The sequence below is a fragment of the Malus domestica genome, chromosome 05, assembly GCF_042453785.1.
Source record: "Malus domestica chromosome 05, GDT2T_hap1".
Taxonomy (NCBI): domain Eukaryota; kingdom Viridiplantae; phylum Streptophyta; class Magnoliopsida; order Rosales; family Rosaceae; genus Malus; species Malus domestica.
Window position 1 is genome coordinate 27206813 of NC_091665.1, and position 13980 is coordinate 27220792.

The 13980-nt window shown below is 34.3% G+C and overlaps 2 protein-coding genes and 2 long non-coding RNA genes across 4 annotated transcripts; all 4 read left to right on the forward strand.

Annotated features, from left to right (window-relative positions):
• Positions 1-88: 88 nt before the first annotated feature.
• LOC139195937 (uncharacterized) lies at positions 89-1385 on the forward strand. Its single transcript, XR_011581018.1, has 4 exons — positions 89-270; positions 367-469; positions 679-765; positions 1307-1385. It is a non-coding gene; the product is annotated as an uncharacterized lncRNA (long non-coding RNA).
• A 1785-nt stretch (positions 1386-3170) lies between these two features.
• On the forward strand, positions 3171-5926 carry LOC139195938 (uncharacterized). The gene is made up of 4 exons (XR_011581019.1): positions 3171-3504; positions 4476-4794; positions 5059-5130; positions 5570-5926. It is a non-coding gene; the product is annotated as an uncharacterized lncRNA (long non-coding RNA).
• A 1333-nt stretch (positions 5927-7259) lies between these two features.
• Positions 7260-10823, forward strand: LOC139196179 (uncharacterized). Its single transcript, XM_070821847.1, has 4 exons — positions 7260-7467; positions 8643-8695; positions 9852-9999; positions 10714-10823. Exons 1-3 carry the CDS (start codon positions 7260-7262, stop codon positions 9954-9956), a joined length of 366 nt encoding a protein of 121 aa, XP_070677948.1. The 3' UTR covers positions 9957-9999; positions 10714-10823.
• A 258-nt stretch (positions 10824-11081) lies between these two features.
• LOC139195721 (uncharacterized) lies at positions 11082-13642 on the forward strand. The gene is made up of 8 exons (XM_070821052.1): positions 11082-11193; positions 11277-11401; positions 11471-11552; positions 11636-11768; positions 11944-12101; positions 12632-13081; positions 13272-13424; positions 13515-13642. Exons 4-8 carry the CDS (start codon positions 11685-11687, stop codon positions 13543-13545), a joined length of 876 nt encoding a protein of 291 aa, XP_070677153.1. The 5' UTR covers positions 11082-11193; positions 11277-11401; positions 11471-11552; positions 11636-11684; the 3' UTR covers positions 13546-13642.
• Positions 13643-13980: the final 338 nt, after the last annotated feature.

Below are 13980 nucleotides of genomic sequence, written 5' to 3' on the forward strand. Positions count from 1 at the left end.
ATCCTAGCATAATAGGTAAGTGCAATTTACTTTTGGATTTGGTTCTTCACTAATGGGATGTTGTGGGGGCATCATTTAGGAGAGATAGGGGAGGGGATTGGGTGCAGAGAGAGGTGAGGGCAGGTGCACGATTAGGGGGACAGAAAGAGAGTTGATTGGGTCCACCATGAGCGGAGCTCCTTTGAAATTTGAAAGCCCGATCTGAGATGCAATTTCCATAATCCTGTTCGCCCTGAAATCCGACAACGTCGTCATCTCCTCTCGCAACCTGTAAGTGTTACTCCACTTTGGTTCTCAGTAATTTGGAGTTTGTAGCACTTTTGGCTTTTCAATTCTAAAAAGTGATTCTTGAAATTCTTTTTGCAGATATTAAAATTGTACGACCCAGAAGTGACGGGCATACCAAATGGATCCATGGATGGATAAAACTATTAAGAAGACTCATGTCAGCCGCCAAGCTACCCGGAAAGTAAGACTTCAAATTTGAGTTGTCTTTCATATCTGTGTGTGATTTTGATTTCTTTCGTTCTGGATGGGTTTTGATTTCTTTGATTCGAGTGTTTAACAGATAGGTATTTTCTTTTGCTTGGTTGAGAAAATGAAAGCCTGTTATGTAAATTTATCGTTTTTGTCTCAATTTTTTATATTAATTGGACGACAGTGATCCTCATATGGCAGATCCTCTTCTTGAATGGTGAATGACTGAAAAATATAGTCCCATCACCGCAGAAAATGAGCTGTCCATTATGACCATAATCCATGGAGGTAATCTCACTGTCGAACATTTTATGAATGACTCTCCCAATGCTAAAATTGAAAACTTGAAATATAGATGTAAAAGTTCCACCAAACAAATACAATCAATTAAATTGATAATATCCTTGCAACCCTATAACTTTATTGGAATAAAAAAAAAAATAGCTCCCTCATCCTTCAGGAAAAGGATAATCAAATATGAAAGTAGCAATAAAAACTTTTTGTGTGGGGATGTCTAATGATATGTTCCATTGTGATTGTAATGCAATGCATAGAATAAATGGTGTTTTGTTCATCTTATCAGGAGCAGTAAAATCTTTAGTTATAAATTATGAATCCGTATTCATATTAATTTGAGATCCAAGATGTTTTTTAAACTAAAAGAAAGAGTTATAAAGTAAATATGGCTGTAAGACCATTGGACCAGAACACCACATACTCTAATAATATATGATGAAAACTACTCATTGTTCTCTTATTCATTTTCTAATTCTTCTCTTTAAGGTATAATATGAAAATCTTATTTCAAAATTGTGTTTTTTCCCTTCAGAGAAAATTTGGGCTATAAGAGCTCAGTGCAAAGCTTCCTATAAGCATGGGAAAAAACCAAGCCACAATTCCACGCAAGGTAGTTCAATCGTTCATTTTCGTGTAATTAGTACTTGCCCTCCAAGTATTAGATTTCTTGCAATTTTACTTTTGTAGTGCTCTTATAGTTTGCCATTTTTTTTTGAGATGCTTTTAATTCTTATTACATAGGGGAGCAATAGTTCATGAGTGCGAATTTTTGTTTCGTTGTGTTTGGGGTTCAGAAGTGAATGCATTACACATGAATAGCTGGCTGTGAACTTATCCCATGTATCTCTATGTTTTCACTTTATTCATGTGCTGAATTATGGTTTCTCTCTAAATTGAAGAACTAAAAATGGCAACCAATCAAAAAAGCAATTAGATTATGAAATGGGTACTTTAGTTCTCATCATTTCTTTGTTTTGTAAATTTCATTTATTCATCTTCTTTTGACAGTGTATTCAATTGTATTTTTTGTTTTCCCTGCTTCGTTTATTTTATGCTTACATGTTCTTTTGTAAACCCGGTGTCTTTCTCTACAAGCTATGCATGAAGATTTGTTGTTGTTCTCAGCTAATAGAGATAATTTCACAAATTATGTTTTTAAAGTAAGACAAAATACTTCTTCAGGATAACTGGGGTTGCTCGGACCTGTTTTCACTACAAATAGGATGTATCTTTTATATAAAAGAAGAAAATGGTGAGTTGCCAAAATTTCATTCTTCATCTTGATTTCTTTCATGATGCTTTTTGTTTCATTTTGATTCTTCCATTAGCTTTGCTAATTGCTACCACAAAATTTGAAATTTAACATCAATTACATGGTAAATGAACTTTAGAGATCAAGTAGAGAGTGAAATGAGAGTAGTAGTCACTTTCTCTCAGGTCTCTCTACACAAGGTTTCCAAATAGTTTTCCCTTATTTTTTGTAATTGTTTTTTTTAGTTTAATGGGATGGAATTAAATAGTTAAGGTACCATACTAATGAATGTACTTTATTGAATTTTTAGTAATCAGAATGTGACAAAATGAACACCTTTTTGTGTTTTTAATTTTTCTCACCTTTTCGAATTCAGTCCCACGCCACCATGTCCAGCTCGCTCGGTTACCATAACTGACACAAAAATTGGAAGTACCATATACCCAGTCACATACACTCAGGAAATCACAGCCACGCGAAAAGAAGCTTCCTTTTTTTGGTAATCGAAGAAAGCTGCTTCCTTTAAAAACCAGAAAAGTCAAAGCGACTGCCTTTTCTCTCTCTTCTCATCACCATCACTTTTTGTGTCTAATTGGAGTAAGTGTTTCCCAATGCACCTACTTTGGATCTTCAATTTTTTTCCCTGCATGTTTATTTACATTCCCAGCGTTTTCACTACAACCATTAGATTTGTTATTTTGTTTTCTCTCTCTTATTTTTTTTTTTTGGTTTTGAACAATAAAGTCATCATCTTGCTTCCCCATTAACATTTGGCACAAATAAACAAATTAAAGTTTTAGATTGGATTTAATGCATGCCCAAGATTGGATTTTGAGGAAAGTTTTTTAAAGTTAATGGTTAGATTGCTGACGATTAATATGTAAACATTTTAAATCCAACCAGGTGCATAGACTTGAATTGCAAGTTTACATTTCCACTGTAATTTATAATTGCACCATAGAGAACCACTATAATTGTGAATGTTCTTATGCTAATTAAATGCTTAATAAATTTTGTAAAAAAAAAATATATATTTTATATGGTTCCAACAAATTTAGAATGTGCAAGAAATAGGAAAAGGAATTTGTATACATTGTTTGTTCATTTGATTTTGCTGAATATTAATTTTACTGTAATTGTTTGCTTTGTGTTTTAGGTTTTTGGAATTTTGATGTTTGGTGGTTATTTTGTGTTTCGATTAAAGCATTCGGTAATATGTGACTCTGTTGGTGCATGATCTCAGGATTCCAAATATAGTTCTCAAACTATATTTTGGGATCCCACTTCATATGCCAATACATTTTGTAGTTTCTTTGTGTTGAGCAGAAAGCTTGGGAAGTTGCATAGATCACATTCAAGAATTTGGTGATGATGGTTTCATGATTTGGATGGTTGGGAGTATAGTGTATTTGTTTGGCATTGAATCACATTTTCCGCTCTTTCGCAACCCATAAGCACCTTACATGGTGTAGGGAAGGGTAAATGATTCTTATTCTGTTAATTGGTCTGTATGTGTTTCATTCTCCACTTCAACTCCTTTGTTTGGTAATGTTATAAACTGTATTCATACAGCATAGACTAATGCTTAAATTAGATATTGCAAAAAAAAAGGGTCTTTATCTTCTAAATCCTTAGCTTGCTCTACCTTGAATATGTTTCGAGTTCTTTTATATAAGATTATCCCTTATGAAGAAGTGAACTAAATAGGGTGATTCTTATATTTCTTAAAATTTGTTCCCCAAAATGATTGTGACGATGATGAAAAATGTTTATTATCTGATTTTAAGATAAGGGGTTAAATACAGTAAAAGTAACTCAAACTATGTTCAAAGAGGGAGGGAGAGAGAGAGAGATGGATTTGGTGAGAGGAAGGCATGCGGCTTGCAAGCAGACAAAGTTCTAGGGTTTGAGACTTGGTTTCAAAAAAGTGAAGGGGCCGGAGTGGGGGTAAGGCTTGGGCTGGGTTTGTGGAATGGTGCTGGATTAGTTACAAACAGAGAAGGGGATGAGGGTGTGGAATGTCAAGGACAAAAAGGGAGAGGGAGGTCTGCCAAACATTGGGATTGATGGTGAGGGGATTGTAGGGCAGACATGAGGCCATGCTGCCTGTGAGATAGAGATAGAAAGAGACATAGAGAGAGAGAAACAGAGCGAAAAAGGGTGGGATTTCAGGGATTTGCAAATTCTTCCCCTTGCTGCCTGTTCCGTTCTGATTTGAAGATTTCTCAAGTGACTATAATTTCATGATAGGTTGGTTTAAAGCGGTTCCAAAATATGGGATCGTTTGGGATATGTTCCCCTCTCTCTACATCTTAGATCTCAGCAGTTTCATAAATTAGGGTCACAAATTTCTCTCTAACTTCTGATTTTTGAATTTGTGCTCAGTTTTTTGTTTGTTGTAATTTTTGGCCTATGGTCTGATTGACGTTGGGTTTGCTCAAATTTACAGGTCTATGTGTGCAGCAAGCAAAATCCTTTCATTCAAATGAGCTTCTTGGGTCTCTTTAACTTGACAGCAGCTGACCTACCTAGGTTAGTAATCTTAAATTGATTTCTTGATTTCTGTTGTTAAATGTTTATCTTAAATTGATTCCTTCCAGGTTATTTTCGTCTGCAGCTTTTGTTTTGGCTCCAGAATACCATATGGAGACATATCATCTTTCTCTTCTCTCTCTCTCTCTCTCTCTCTCTCTCTTTCTCTCTTTATGATCTCTGTCTTTCGTTCTTTAGGTGCGCACCATCAAGGGTGTATTGTTCTTTGTTTTAAGGTCAGTTTCCTTTTTTTTTTTTTTTGGTTTTTTTGTAGGTTTTTAGTTCGTTAATTTGTCACTGTGTTTAGATTTTTCGTTCGTGTATGATTAAATGGGTATTAGGTTTTGATTGTTGAAAATATGATTTTTTTTCTGCTTAATCTTCTTGCTCTTTTATATAGAATTTTTGGATTTCAGTTGCAAGGGTAAACAGAACACTAAAATCTCATAAATCGATATTGCCATTTGTATTAATGCATTTCCATTTTCGTTGCTTTCCAGGATAGGTGCATCGAGACCTAAAAATGTATGTGTGAACTTCATACATTTTTGTGAGGCTCGGAGCCTTCAAGGGTAAGTATTTTTGCTTTGTTGTGATGTTAAAATGATGTGTGTGTTGGGGTTGGGGAGGGATAGTGGTTCTTTCAGATTACTGGACTATGGTTGTTAAATTGACACGTTCTTAGATTATTGGATTACGGTTATTTACCTTCTCTCTGAATTTAGCATGTTTGAGAATTGATAATGGATTTACTATGTTTCAGAATTTTGGATCGTTGGAGTAAAAACTTGGTTCTTTGGCATTTGAAGATAAATAATCATACACCTTTTTTTGTTCAGAGCTTAATCAAGGGGACATCCTTATTTAGATTTTCTTCTCTGTGAAAAAGTAAATTAGACCTCAATTTTTTTAGGGTTCTCTAATTTCTGTGATTTTTTATATGTATTTTATGGTTTGTGACATCTGTTATACAAATGTTTACTAAACTATGATTCATGTTTTTTATTATAGGGCTAAAGATGTTCGCCCACCGAAAAAATGAATGGCTAGAGTCTCCGTTATAAATTGCCACAAAGTTGCTCTGCTCTATTTTGCCTTTAAAACATGTACAGCTGAAAACTTAGTTGTTGAAACAACAACAGAACCTTTTTTTGAGTTTTTTCTAACTGCCTAAACAGGTACCTAGGTTGTAGGGTGTGTATTTTGTCACCTTAACTATAGGGGAAAATATGTAATAACTACATCTTCCTTTTGTAACTAACAGAAACAGGCATCCTGCATCTTTAGTCCTTTGAACATTTGGGTTTCTGTTTTTGTAACTACTTAAACAGGTGCCTAAACTGCAGGGCATGTATTTTGTCATTGTAACTGCAAGTGCAAAATATGTGTGGACTGCAACTTTCTTCTATAGCTTATGGAAACAAGCATACTGCATCTTTGTTGCTTTGAACATTTATGCTTGAAACATTAGCTTCCAAAAAAATTGCTTTTTATTTAATGTTGATCTGCATACTGTTTTTAGTTAATAGAAATTGACTGGTAATTAACAACATTACCATTTAGATGCCTTCAATTGTTCTTATTGAAAGTATTTAGTTGAATTCTACTATTTACAGCAAACCATATATACAATGATGTAATTCTAAGAGGAGAGATTTAATGGCATTACTATGTTTTTAGTTCAATTCAATGATGCAAACTGTTAATTTCCTTTGCAGTTGCTTTTATTTCAACACTGCACTCTTCTTTCAATCTTTCATTCTTATGAATCCTCAAAATATTATTTTTGTACAAAATTAGTTCGCCAAATCCACATGACGGTGTTAAAATTGAGAGTCGTTGAAATAATATGATTTTGTTGGAATCTGATGGTATTAAACTGCAACAAATAAATTTTTCCCGTTGTGTTCAATTTTTGAAGGGCTTCCTTTACACTATCTCAGTAAGTGCAAGCAAAGCACGGCTTCAGATTTGCTGTCCCAAAAAATGTGCCTCATTTGTGTCTCATTGCTATTATATTGACACATGTCCTTTAAATTCAAATGTTAAATAAATAAAATTAACAAAATTAACTTTTAAGTTAAGTTAAAAGATATGTGTCAAACATATTAACAAGGAGACACAATTGAGACATACTTTTGGGGACAGCAAATCTGCTGTCAGCAAAGCACAAGCAAATAAATTTTAATTCTCCTACAATTAGGGGGAGACGGGTTAGGACGATGGGAAATGGACCAGTTTCTTTTTTTATTCCTTGAGTCCATTATTTTGTAAGTGGTCTGCCAACTACTTAATTTAATAAGATTAGTTTAGGACTTTGTGAGCACGGGTGCTGCACGTTGATAACAAAACAATTTAAAAGTTGAGAAACCTTATCCACTCATCTATTCTATTAAACCTTAAAAATACCTCCCAATATGAATATAAATTAAATATAACTAAAAAAATACAAATAAAACAAACAATACTAGAGAAAGCAATGTCACCCACAAAAATCAGAAGAAGAACAATAGCATATCTGATGTTGACCTCCTTAACATTGAAGATTGACTTCTTCGAAAACCGGCTCCTCCTCTACTCCTATTTCGGCTCAACATATTGGGTTTGGGTTAGAAGGGCAATTTTGTCCTGTTTATTTGAGACGGATTGGGGTGGGTTTAGGTTTCCTGTCATTTAGTGTGCTTTTCGGGGATGGGAGACCATGCCTACGATTGAAAGAGAGAGAGAGAGACAGAGCGAGAGAGAGAGGGAGAGGGAGGAGTGGGGATCTCAGCGCCAAAAAGGGGGCAGAGAGCATGCTATGCGTTTTTTGGGCTTAACGGGTTACCCCACGCGGTTGGTGAGCAGAGGAGGTCTGAGGAAAGTATGGGAGAGGAGAGGGTTTTCAGTTTTCTACTCTGATTCAACAGGTAAAACACTGTTGAGAAATCATTGTTTGTTGTTTGTTCCCATTTACTTTGTTAAAACTGTGATTGACATTTTTTTTGTTTCAATAAAATTGCAATGGATGTTTATAGCCTGCTTAGTTAGAACTTAGGTGTTAGGAACATAGGTCTGTTCAGTGAACTGTTTCGTACATTGTTAGAGTCAGGTTTGTGTCTTTTAAACTTAGGGTGTTGTACTGTTCTCATTTCTGTTTTCTTCATGCTTTGCTGCTGTTTCCTTCTCAGCAAGTCAAATTGAGGTTCCTTTTCTGCTCTACATCCTTTGAATATCCCTCTGTTGCTAGGTTGTTTCTCCATGTTTTGTTGCTTCTGTATTTGTGTGATAAGGGTGTTAGAAGCCTGTATTATTTATTGTTTTGCTCCTATGTTGCTAGGTAGTATGATTTTGGAACAAGTTTCTTCTCTATGTGTTCAAATGCATCATTGTTTTTTGTTATTCAGTTTCTTTTTCACCATTTGCTCTCTTCTGATCATTGAGGGTTTAATAGCACTTGGGAATTCAGCACAGAGAAATTATCTACTCTATTTATTTCTACTAAGCAATATTTCTTTGCCGAGATTATGTCCAACTTTATCATACTTGAAGCCGCTATGCTATGCCATCAGCTGCTTCTAATTTTCTAAACAGTTAATACTATCTTAAAATTGATATTATGATTCCTTATAATTGAAATGCTAATGATTCGAACCTCATGACTGAATTATTATAACTCTGTAAGACTTATACTAACATGAATGAAAGTTGTTGACATGCTTACCATGTTAACTCATATCCATTTGCTACTATTCTCCTACTTATATGAAGACGTTAAGAGTAGTGGAAGAAGATAAAGAGCTTGACTTAGTGATCCTGTTTCCTTTACATGAGGAAAGAAACATAATAAAAGTTAATCTTCCTATCAATTTCCAGTTCATTATAGCGTTGGCTGAGGCCTCTTGAAGTTTACTCAACATTTCACTTAGGCCTTAACCTTTGGTATTCTTCGTTGAACCAAATTAGTTCTATTGGATTCAAAATATTTGTAAATTTTTTTTTTTTTTTTTGGTGTGTCTTTTTGGTCATTTGGCTAAAATTTCATTACATTTGGTCTTTAAATTTGAAAGTATCTGAGTTGCTAACGGATTTACTTTGTTTGCAGATTTCATAAATTTGGATCGTTGGAGGAAGAAGTTGGTTCTATACCGTTTTGAGGTATACAATTATACGCCATCGCTTTTATTCAAAGCCTAATAAGCTATCTACCTTTTTTTATTTATATTTGTGAAGCTTTCATGTTTGGAATTTAAATATATAATTCAATTTTTGTCGTTTGAGCTTATGTTGGAACTAAGTTTCTTTCTATTTAGTTTGCATACATGTATCTGACCGTTTATGTCAAGGTTGAGATAACTAAGCATCCATTTGGTCGTTTGAGCTTAGAATGGAACTTGGCTTCTTTCTATTTTGTGCATATGTCTGTATGTTTCTATTTATGAAAGCTTGAGATAATTGAGCATTTATTTGTACCAAACCCGTTCCAATTGAATGGTTGTTGTATTTGTTCCAAACACCATTCGAATTCGATGATTGGTATATTTGTTCTAAACCCCATTACAATTGTATTTGCTTGGATGGGCTGTTAGTACAGGGATAGTTAGATTAGGAATTTTGTTTTGCCATTTTCTGATTGGTATCTAATTACAGATTTTGTGTTGCATGTCTCCATGTTTGAGTGTATGTCCTGTCTGTGTAGTTAGTTTGGGCTGTTTTTAGATTCTTAAATAGTGTTGCTTAATATTGTTTATAAGGTTATTTTTATAACCGGAGGAGCAGGGGTATTGTACCAACTGAACTTAGAGTTGTGAACATAACTGAATTGATAGGTAAGAAAAGTAGTGGGAGAACTTTCATGGGTAAGAATAAGATCGCCATTTTTTGCATCCTCTTAGCTCAATTTGGTAGTTAGATGTCCATTAAAGACACAGTCAAGGTTTAGATTCAATGTGTTTTGTATAATTTTGTTTTTTAGTATTAAACAAGCAAGAAGCCACCTTTCAAGGACTGAAGCATATGTAAGAAAATATTTAAAACTGAAAACCATTTATAATTAAAAAAAAAGGGACGGATTAACTAAAGAAAAGTTGAAAAAAATTATCTTCCCCATATATTACTCATGATTCCGACATGCCTTACGGTTATACAAAAAACATAGGTCATAAAGATGTTCTAAAACATTTACATGAAGATATAAATTTGCATTTTTATTTTGTCATTTTGTTTATTTTTCTAAACATAACTCCGCCGTTACTTTGATAAATCAGCTTATTAAGTTTTCAATTTAATTGCTTCTCAATTTTTTTCTATTTAGATTCATGGAGATAATGTCGCTTCATTCTCTAAGACCATACCAGCCAGCAAACAAGCTCCAAATCAGGGTTTGCAGGATGTGGATCACAAAAACCATCGAAGATGATCCTCAGCCACAGAGTCTTGATTATGTGTTTGTTGATAAACAGGTGAGAATTTTTCATCTTTTTCGTTATCGTAAGATGCTTACGTTTTTATGTATCTAAGTGTGCATGTTGTGTTCTTGGTACAACAAATTTTGTGGTCAAACATTCTCTAAAGTTTGGGAACTAATTGCTCTATGCAATTTGTTGCCGAATTATACATCACTTCCACATGATTAATGTTTGTGTGGTTAATTGTTCTATTGGATTCAATCATGGGCCTTGATATCAATTTTTAAACCGGGCCACTGCATTCATGCAAATCCAAAAGAAATCAAAATTCCATCTTCTCCATATAATGCCATGTGATACAATAAATTTTGTTCTTAGAAAAACAAATTTTAGACTCTGTTGTTGACACTTTTGCTCTCTTTGCATTTCACTATAGAGATTATATTTAATTCTGCTCAAAATTTTTTTTTTACATATGTAAACAAAACTAAGTAGAGTCCATCAATTCTTCTTTTTCTTAATTTGTTTTGTTTCTTTTTTTTTACCCACAAAAATATAATTCAAACTTTATTTATAAGTTTGCTTCAATTGCTATCATTTCGATTCATAAAGTAATCTTTACTGTTATGGTGTATTTTATCTTAAATGCTGCCTCTGTGGCAAGAATTATGCTATCTTCACTGTTTTTTAGCTTCTTAAACCGCATGTGTTAAATGTTCTCCCGCACATTTAATAATCTATATTATTTTAATTTTCTCCTTCTAACAGGGGGATGCAGTTCATGCAACTGTGAATGCTCGAGACATTCAATTTTTTTTGGACCTTCTGAGACTCGGCGATGCATACGAGATCACTAAAGTTCGTGTTGTTCACAACAGGACATCGAGCAAAGTTGTCCCTCATCCTGCAGCGCTTGAATTAAATAGGAGAACCACATTCGTTCCAATTGACAAAACAAACCAGGAGATCCCAAAGCAATGGTTCAATTTGATTGACCTTGATCAACTTCATAAGAGAATCAACAACGATGTTGAGCTTACAGGTAACAAATTTGGTTTTGCGTGTTGCACTAACATCTAAAATCATCATTATAATTTATTCATTGCCTTTGGTGTGCAATAATTTTCACCGCTAAATATTGTTCGCAGATGTGTTTGGTTATTTAACAGCTGTGCAGCCGATTGAAGACGTGACTGTCCAAAAGTCAAGAATTGCGAAGAAGAAGAATCTTAACTTGCAAGATATCAGGTCATTCCTATGTGTTAAGTTCAAATTACGCACATAAAACTTCCTTTACATGACATAAAACATAACATTTTTTTAACTTACAGGGGCGAAACGATTAGGATCACCTTATGGGGAGAAGCTGCAACAACTTTTGAGGATAGTGGAATAAAATCTCTTCCACCACCTATCTTCGTTGCTGTAACAAGCCTCAAAGTCAAAGAATACCAAGGTTGTACCTCAACATCCTTTATTTAGTTGCTTAAACCTTCAATTGTTCATTCTTATGTTTTATATATAGGAAACCCTGTTCTTGGAAGCACTGGATCAACTGTTTGTATTTTCAATCCAGAGATTCCGCAGCTCACCCAATACAAACAAAAGTAAATTGACAACCTTCCTTTAATAACTTTCTTGTTTATATTTCTTCAATTTGTCTTTTTCAACCTAAACATACATGACACAGGTTTAAGGATCTGAGATCACCTGTTCAAATCTTGCGCACCTCAGCTGTAATGTATGCAGACCGTGCTGTTGGTCGTAATTTTGAGTCCAAAACAATTGATGAGCTCCTTCTACTTGATCCTGCTTTACACAAAGTTAGTCTCTCATCACCTACTTATTAAGAAAAATCACATCTTTTTAATAATAAATTTTAGCACTTCTTTCTTACTTGGCTATCTCTTGCTTTCTACTTTATTCATTTATATTTCATGTTTACAAGACGATGAGTAAATGTATTTCATTATTTAAAATTGTGTGATTCCATAACAGAATGCAAGTTTTGCATGCAAAGCGACTGTTGTTGGATTTGATTTGACTAGAGGTTGGTGGTACAAGTCGTGCCCATTCTGCCATAAAGCTGTCAAAAAAACTTCCGGATCATTTCAGTGCAATGAACATGGTTTATTAAACAGGTTACCTGAACCATGGTAATCTTTTTTACACCTCTTTTACATATAACTGTTGTATTAAGCTGCTTAGTCATTTTTAAATTTCTTGCAATTATAAAATTTACGATTGATGATGTGTTTATGGTTATCATCTTTTTCACAACAAGAAGATTTAATGCATGACAAAGCTTCCTTTACATATGTCTTTGCACTTAATAAAGAGATTGGTATCCATGTGTTAAAAAGCTGGCTTTTTTTGCCTCTAATATACATATGAATGGAAGTGTCTTTTGTTGACCAAAGTTTTGGAAGCTCATGGACTTTCGTTCAAAGTTGTTTTCGTAAACAAAACGTCTTTGTATTTGGATCATAACTAATTGGTTAGATAGGGTAATTAGTCAGAAAGGTATTAGATTGTTGATAAATGAATGAGAAAGTTGCATCTTAACTGCAATGATGTGCTCATTGTGGCTACTTTTCTAATACGCAAACGTATGGTTCCTGTGCTATTTTACTTCAAGAATGGTAGTGATAACTGTCTAACATGAAAATATTTAACTCTTCCTTAGGTTTAAAATCAATATTATAGTGGAAGATAGCACAAATCAACACAACTTCCTCATGTTAGGAAGGCATGCTGAAAAGATACTTCATGTTTCTTGCCACACTATGGTAATAGAAGATGGATATGACGATCCCTTTATAGTGCCACCGCCTCTAAAAAAATTGGTGGGAGAGACAAAAAGATTTTTGCTATCTTTTGGCAACCAAAACAGTGATTTTCAGAAGACGGACTTTATCATTTATGGATTGCTTCAAGATCAGCTGCCCTTAAACCCAGCGACTGCCTCAATTGACCCGCAAACGCCTCCTGCCACTACAGGAAAACAAATTATAAGTGAAGCAACTCCCGCCCCAGTGATGCCTTCCCTGCAATCAGATCGCTATCCCCAATCGGTTGCATCTCCCAAAACTTCAAAGAGGGCATTGTTCATTGATCAAGCAGACAAACCAGACAGGTTAAGTTTTCCTCTCAGTTATCATCTTATGTATAAATCTTCATAAATATGCTTGCTTATTTTGGGTGTACATATGTGTTATGCTGTTGATAAAAAACCGTTAGCCAATCTTTTTGCTCCAGTATTTAACATTTTTTTGCATACTTATCACAATTCTCTCTGACCTTATAAATTGTACCTTCATTCACAGCAAAAAAACTCGCACCGGGCAAACAGAGACAACCAATTCTGCTAGAATTGCCAGAGAATTCCACAAACTGGTTGTCCCTAAGATTGAGCCTGCCGATAAAGAACCGATAGTTGCACTCAAAACAAAGTATCAAGCCAAAAAAACCAAGGATAGGTAAATTACAATTTATTTTTCACATGCACACCTGCATAACATCTGTTATATCAATGTTTACTAAACTATGATTCATGTTTTTTCTTATAGTACTGAAGATGTTCGCCCACTGAAAAAATGAATGACTACAGTCTTCTTTATGAATTGCTACAAAGTTGCTCCACAGTTTTTTGCCTTTAAAACATGTGCAGCTGAAAACTTAGTTATGGAAACAACAACATAACATTTTTTTGGGTTTTTTGTAACTGCTTAAACAGGTGCCTAGGCTGCAGGGTATGTATTTTGTCACCTTAACTATAGGGGCAAAATATGTGTGGACTGCATCTTCCTTTTGTAACTAATGGAAATAGGCATGCTGCATCTTTATTCCTTTGAACATTTGAGTTTCTTTTTTGTAACTACTTAAACAAGTGCCTAGATTGCAGAGCATGTATTTTCTCACCAAAATTGTAGAGGCAAAATATGTGGACTGCATCTTCCTTCTCTAACTTATGGAAACAAGCACACTACATCTTTGTTGCTTTGAACATATATGCTTGAAAGATAAGCTACCAAA

Bases quoted from the DNA above. Each gene is read 5' to 3' on its own strand.
- LOC139196179 (XM_070821847.1), top strand. From the start codon at position 7,260: ATGCCTACGATTGAAAGAGAGAGAGAGAGACAGAGCGAGAGAGAGAGG. The intron at 7,468-8,642 runs GTAAAACACTGT...CTTTGTTTGCAG, and splicing joins TTTCTACTCTGATTCAACAG to ATTTCATAAATTTGGATCGT. The intron at 8,696-9,851 runs GTATACAATTAT...TTTTCTATTTAG, and splicing joins TGGTTCTATACCGTTTTGAG to ATTCATGGAGATAATGTCGC.
- LOC139195721 (XM_070821052.1), top strand. From the start codon at position 11,685: ATGTATGCAGACCGTGCTGTTGGTCGTAATTTTGAGTCCAAAACAATT. The intron at 11,769-11,943 runs GTTAGTCTCTCA...ATTCCATAACAG, and splicing joins TTGATCCTGCTTTACACAAA to AATGCAAGTTTTGCATGCAA. The intron at 13,082-13,271 runs GTTAAGTTTTCC...CTTCATTCACAG, and splicing joins CAAGCAGACAAACCAGACAG to CAAAAAAACTCGCACCGGGC.